Raw genomic sequence first — 7,500 nt, 5'->3', positions numbered from 1 at the left:
CCTCTGTTTGTTTATACACGTATATACCTGTCTTTGTCTGTCTGTTGGGGAGAGTTTTTTACAAACACAAATCTCTCTGTCTCTGTTCCTCGTTCACTGTTTGTCTGTCTGTCTGGAGGTTTTTAACAAACACAAAATTTCTCTGTCCCTGCTCCTCTTTCACTCTGTCTGTCTGCCTGGAGTTTTTTGTTTAACAAGCATAAAACCTCTGTATTTGTTTCTCTTAGCCTGCTTGTCCGTCTGTCTGTCTGTCTCTGTCTCTCTTTTACCGTCTGTCTGTCTGTGTGGAGCTTTTTTTAGCAAGCATGAAACCTCCCTGTCTCTGTTTTTTTTTTTCATGTCTGTCTGTCAGTCTGTATGGAAATGTTTAACAATCACTAAATTTCTCTGTCCCTGTTTTTCTGTCACTGTCTACCTGTCTTTCTGGGGGTTTTCAACGACCACAAAATCTCCCTGTCTCCTCTGTCTTTCTGTCTGTCTCCTTAAATGTTTTCATCTGGTAATGGTCTACACACTTACAGTTTTCTCGGCAGTATCTTCTTACCAAAACACTTTACTTATTGCTTCTTATTTTTCTCCCTTTAGCTCACTCTTCTGGCGGTCATGCAAATAAGTAAATAAATAAATAAAAAACGATTAACGCTGAACTGAAGTACTTTTACTGAAGGTTTGTAGCTGCATGCGGAATAAAGTAATTAAAATGATTAAAGTAATTACAAATGTTTGATTTTTTTCCGGTGGACCTGTACGATTACAATAATTAAACTGTTAGTCGAATCGCCCAGACTTTTGATCGCTTTTGATCTGAGTCGTATCCCGAATAACTCGTAATTCACTCTGGGTAACTGTAAGCCTTTTAAAACTTTTTACTTAAAAATATTGTGCTATTCTTCTACAATTATTCTTCCTCAAAGTACTTTCACGAGGGAAGACGTCATTTGCGCACCTACAAAGTAATTACTTCCTTAAAAGAAGACTGCAGAAGGAACATTGTTCTTATTTTAAAGCAGGCGAAGAATGACTCTTCTTGAAATGAATACTTATCTTCTGCGCTGATCGTTTGGTATTTGACTCATTCGGGTACCGACACTTCTCTTATGAGCCCCTATACTCAACAGGAACTACGTATAGGTGATCGCTGGAGTCACTTGCCAAGGTTCTCGAGACTCCTTCCACTAAGGCACTTAAAAATCATCTGGCCATTATCATAACAATGTCTATTTATACGATCCACGGCATCATATCTTAGTCTCATCCAAACTTTTATCTAATTATAAAGATTCTTTGGCTTATATTTCTTATTTAACGCTGTTTTATTTTGAAAATGTTCCTTCCTTCGCCTCATAAAATATTGATATTTGGTACTTTCTGCCAAGATAATGATCCCAGCACATATTTTTATTTTCTTTTTGTAAGTGTGCAATTTTCATCCCGTACTCAGTCGTCTAACATCTTACGGATAGATACTGAAACTTATCATCAATCAATTCTTTCTGTTCAGTTTGATTTTACTCACCAGAACATCACCAGGAGGAACGGCATACTCGCTGCGTTTTCCGAATCTGGAAAGAGAGAAATGCTCCGTTAACAAAACAGACAAAAATGAGAGAAAGGAAAGAAGAAAAAAATGTCTGTCAAAGCTTTGAATTTTGGGGATTAAACTTCCATGCACTTCCAGGTTATTTATAAATGCAGTTGGGCGAAGTTTGCGTTTAATAATATTCTGCTGAAAAAGCATTCTGTGTAGATCACAAAAGTTCAGGTCATTTCAACGAAGCAGGGAATGCAAACGAAAGCAGAGGATGAAACATATGAAGTAAAGTTGCTAAACAGCACGGTAGGACGCATGAAAACAATCTGTTTATATTCATTATCAATTTATTCAAAGGCTATATGTTTTCCACAAATTCGCTGCATGGCAAATAAATCATGTTATTCTTCTTGGGAAAATCAGTGTCCATTTCCTGGCTTATTGTAGTCAATAGATTTGGGTTTTCATTATGCAGATCTTGGTAAAGGATCTCAACTTTCTCTGTCGTGTACCTAAGAGAAACAATTTGGGCTTTGCTCCATGATTTATTTATAATATATATATATATGTATATAGTCTATATAAATATAAATTATGTGTGGTGTGTGTTTGATAAGAGGTGTGTATGGTGTGTCTGTGTGTGTGTGTATGTCTGTGTGTGTGTGTGTGTGTGTGTAAGCAAATGCCACCACAGGGAAAAAACAAAAAAACGGAGTAGTTTCACTTTCCCTTCGTGCCATTTATTTTTATTTATACATTCATCACATTCCAAGTCTTCGTGAATCAGTTATATATATATATATATATATACTATATATATATAGTATATATATATATATATATATATATAGTATAATATATATATAATATATAGGTATATATATATATATATATATATATATACTATATACATACTATATATATGAAAGTAGGTATTTTTATATATGTATGTTTAGGAATCCAGAAATAGTATTGGAGGAGTTCGGAACTTCACCTCTGAAGACTTACGCACAATTCGAGGTCGCTATTCGTGTTTCATCTTCCCTCTAACCGGGATAAACTCTCATAATGGAAAAGACTATATGGAGAAATGGAAGCAGATGATTGATAAATCGATGTGGGAGAAAATTTAGCGGATGAGGGTAAGATAAGGGAAGAAGTGAGTCACAGAATAAGCGAAGCAAGCAAGCAAGGTAGCTGGGTGCATGCGAAAGATCTCTAGTCTATGAAAGCCCAGGGTAGATGTATGAGAAAGCGATCGTTTACAAAACGGTGCTTTATGGCAGAGAAGTCCGAGTGAAAGTAAAAGAAGACTGATGATTTAGATGAACTGTTTTTACGGCACAGGAGGCGTAAGGAGAACTGAAAGAGTGAGGAATGTTGACATACGTACTACAAGAATTTATAAAAATGGAGAATGGCCAGCTAGTGAAAAGGATGTTTACACCACGAAGGAGGAGAGGAAGACTTCATATGTGTGCGTGTGGGTATGTGTGTACATGTGCACTCGCGCGTGTGTTTATCAAACCTGAACATATGCTTCAACATTCACTTCGCGTCAAGGAAATGCATTAGACATATTTACATGTGAAGGATAATTTTAGTCCCGTCATATGCATATATATATATATATATATATATATATATATATATATATATATATATATATATATATATATATGTATATAAACATACATATACATCCACACACGAGCACACACACACACACACGTATATATATTATATATATATATATATATATATATATATATATATATATATATACATTATATATATATATATATATATTATATATATGTATAATATATATATATATATATATATATATAACTGAAAGCGTATTTCCATGCACAAACTCTCGTTGAGCTCTGATAAAAATAACGAAGCACCGCCCTGGACTAGTAGGTCAAATTTAACGTCGGCAATCAAAACAGTCTGAGAATGAACGAGTAATTAGAAGGTTAACAGACCTGCCATCAGTACACGAAAAAACCATTACCGAAACGGAACTACTCAACTGAGAGTAAACGATTCCTAATCGAAAGGGGAATGACGTCACAAGCCTTCTGGGAACGAGCGACAGCAACTGATTTCGATGCGAAATATAAACGGTTGCTCTTAACAGGTTTATATATATATATATATATATATATATATATATATATATATATATATATATATATATATATATATATATATATATATATTATGATACGGATACACACACACATAGTATGTGTATATATACGACGATGATGAGAGCAGAATCCCAATATACGGAGACCAAGGGGCAGATGGAAGTCACACGAACAATTAACTGCATTTATTGTGGCCGACGGCATTTCGGCAATGACGCATGTAATTTCTTTTTAGTAAAAAAGAACGTCAATTTTTTTTACTAAACAAATTTTTTGCGAAACACCGTCGGCCACAATAAATGCAGTTAATTGTTCGTGTGCCTCTCTCTCTCTCTCTCTCTCTCCATATATATAGATATATATATATATATGTATATATATATATATATATATATATATATATATATATATATATATATATATACATATATGTGTGTGTGCGCATACGTATATATGTATATATTATGTATATATATATATATATATATATATATATATATATATATATATATATATATATATACAGCATTCATATGTTAGTGGAGGAGTGGAAGCGATGCTGATAATCATCCTTTACTGCGGCTTAAGCTGGCTGGTATGCTGTAAATTATTTCAATCTATTATCTACGGCTTATTTTTCTGTTTAGCGGCTAGAGAGTGAATACGACAGTGAATGCTCGTCTTTTTCAGCTATTTCTTAACTGAGGGTCATGTTTTTATCGGAGAGATGTAATTCAATAAATATTTGAGGTATGCCAACATGAGAGAGAGAGAGAGAGAGAGAGAGAGAGAGAGAGAGAGAGAATATTCTAACTACTACTTGGCTTTATTTCGACCTGATCAGCTATTATTTGCTCCGGCATTTCGTCACCCTGGGATAACTGCACATTCCACTGGCGACTCTGTCTCTTATCCCATAGAGCCTTGCCACAGGGCGGGAGACTGACAATCTAATTCTGTACGAGAGTATCTGTGGGTGTAGTGAAAGGGGAAAATTGGCTTCATTTAATGTTACGAAACTAACGTGACTTTGATTACATTTTGATGAGACCCTTAAAAGAGTCCAGAGTATGTTGTTGGCCACTGGTAACGAACTCCTCTTTCCCCAGCTCCGTCCGAGGGCCAAGGGCAACAGAGAGCCGGAACTTATTGCTTGTCCAGAACTGTGGGTGTTCATATAAATGCAGGATATTTATAACTCCCCGTCCTGTCTCCGAAAGTCACGTCGACTTCCATTCTCTCTCCGGTCAGTCCACAATCCATCAATATATATATAGAGGACCGGACTCCATCCACCCGTTTGTCAAATTGAAATTGCTGATTGTCCTCGACCTGACACGAGTCATCTAGTGCCGTCGTCAGGGGGAGAGAAAACGAAGCGCCGAGTAATTGATTTATTAAAAGAGCAATTGATCGATTTAAAGAATGAACTGGCTTTACAACATCAAGTCCCATTGGGAAGCGGAGCACCTACACTTTGTTAGCTTGTTCTTATTTTCTATGCGTTGCTTATGCATTCTGTGCAAAATTACCATATCTCTCAGTAACGTATACTGATTACCTATAACTCATTTAAAGATTTGACAGCACATAATAATGTAGCAGAAGCAACGATAAATTGTATGAAAGCCCTTCGTCATCAAGTATAAGGGATGTCACATCAAATGGCACTACCCAGGAATCGTCAGAGTAACTTCACTATAAAGTTCCGTATCACGGTATGAAAGAGAGAGAGAGAGAGAGAGAGAGAGAGAGAGAGAGAGAGAGAGAGAGAGAGAGAGAGAGAGAGAGAGAGAGAGAGAGAGAGAGAGAGAGAGAGACTGTAACAGTGTAAATATCAGCACGAAGTAGGATATGCCTTTTTTTAAAGTTTATGCATGCTATTAACTATCTGATCACGCGATTTATATTAAATGCTTTCAAATATCAAGTATTCCGTGTCACTTTGGTTACATTTCATGGAAATCTTGACCGATAATATTTTGATAATTAAGATTCGACTTGAAAGTTACATATCTGAAAGTTATTTGATCAAAGAATATCTGAACAGCTTGTTTTCTGTCTGTGGGCAAGTGTGTGTGTGTTTGTGTGTGTGTGAGTGTGTGTGTGTGAGAGAGAGAGAGAGAGAGGAGAGAGAGAGAGAGAGAGAGAGAGAGATGATTTTCAAATAATGAATCCTTATTTTTTAAGATTTCTCTTTCCTCTCAATTACGCGCTGCATTGTATCTAAAAAGAAGTGCGCCTGTCATAATTGAGTCATGACTGCACCTTTGGAATATTGGAACCTCATTTACCTGCCCACCGAGATCCCAAGTGCCAATACGCCGGGTGATTTGTTGCTTCATATTACAAGAAGGCCCCCTCGACTTTATAAGCAGAAAAACCTTTCCAGAATCTCGCGAATTAAAGTACGTATACTCACCATACTGTCCCTGTGTTGTTGTTTGTGTATGGTATTTCATATTTGTGTATTTGAGATGTCCCTCTAGGTGAGCTTGATGTCGTTTTTTATTTTTCAAGTAAAGAAAAATACGGAAAGAGGAGCTTGACACGCGATTTCCAAAAGTTGCTTAGTTACTTTGTAAAATCTTTGACAGTTTTACGCATGCAATGAGTTAGCTTTAGGACTCAAATTGCCAAAAAATTAATGAAGCAAATCAGTCGTTGCTTGTAAGTGGCAAAGATCACTCGGTATTTTGAAATTGTAGATAACTGTTAGAATTTCAAGTTCTTAAGTGATCCGCGGTTTTTGGTTCAGTGAATTATGGTGGAGGTTCATGAACATTACTGTTATTGTTTGCATTTCTGGTGTTAATCCCCATGTGATTATTGCTTGCAGTTCATACGACCTTGCGTGCTTGTCACGCCCTTCCATATTCAAACCCAGTCCCTGGGTGAACCACAGAAACTTGATCGTTTTATAGGGAGACGAATAGAACGTGTTCACCTACGAAATTTTCGGCTTATGATGACGGCAGATGGACGTCTTTATGAATGGAAACCATTACGAGACGCAAAGAGACCCCGCTGTTCTTTAATATTTATCGAATGAAATTCCAAAACCCTGGTGTAACGATGCCTTTCTTTCCTGATGGTTATTTGTTTTGGATATTATTTATGGTTTGAGTTTCAAAGGAGACCATAAATATAATTTTATCTTTAGTCGTTTTCTAAGACATTTGAGAAATTGCTCAGAGGTTTTAAAGCAATGTATGCTTAATTGGTTCAGATGTGCTAGTAGATTATTTAAATAACTATAATTAATACATGCAAATTTAACTAAAGTACTGTGGACATAATTGTTCTGTATTTCATTTTGAGGCGGATAACAGGCACTTATCCTGATTCCTGGCAATTTATTCTTGAAAGATTCTAAATGATCCATATAATTACTTTACGATTCTTTCCATTACAATTCTACTCTCCCAAAATAGAATCTGTTTTACATCGTCTATTGGAATGAATGTATTTTGCCTCATTGAAATTTTTCCAAAACATTAACTTGCCAGAGTTATATTTGCCGCTAAAGCGAAAAATCTCCGCAGAAATTCGCCACAAAGGAGAAATACGAGGTGCTTTCATCCTGCTTTTCACTTTTGTATTGTTTTCGCGATGTTTAGGGATATTACTTTGTGCTTTCTAACTGGTCTCGAAATTGATTTTCCTAATTTTTTTTAAAGAGAAGTTAAGTAGGTATAATCTTTTGTTGTTGACTCCGGTTTTATGTTTCCATTAGTCATCAACCAGATTTGATATTTATCTATCTGAAGTGCGAAGTCTTCTATTAGTCATCAGTCAGATTTAATATTT

The 7,500-nt window shown here is 35.7% G+C and overlaps 1 protein-coding gene across 2 annotated transcripts in view; it reads right to left on the bottom strand.

The window, feature by feature from the left end:
• Nucleotides 1–7,500, bottom strand: part of LOC135220687 (neuropeptide F-like) — an 81,771-nt gene that overhangs the window by 6,213 nt on the left and 68,058 nt on the right. For both annotated transcript variants that reach the window (XM_064258069.1, XM_064258068.1), the window contains one exon: nt 1,517–1,562. In XM_064258069.1, the coding sequence (XP_064114139.1) occupies nt 1,517–1,562 (46 nt within the window). The remainder of the gene's footprint in view (nt 1–1,516; nt 1,563–7,500) is intronic.

The sequence above is a fragment of the Macrobrachium nipponense genome, chromosome 2 (genome assembly GCF_015104395.2).
Source record: "Macrobrachium nipponense isolate FS-2020 chromosome 2, ASM1510439v2, whole genome shotgun sequence".
NCBI classification, from domain to species: domain Eukaryota; kingdom Metazoa; phylum Arthropoda; class Malacostraca; order Decapoda; family Palaemonidae; genus Macrobrachium; species Macrobrachium nipponense.
The sequence above is the reverse complement of the archived record's forward strand: the minus strand, read 5'-3'. Positions and strand labels throughout refer to the sequence as shown.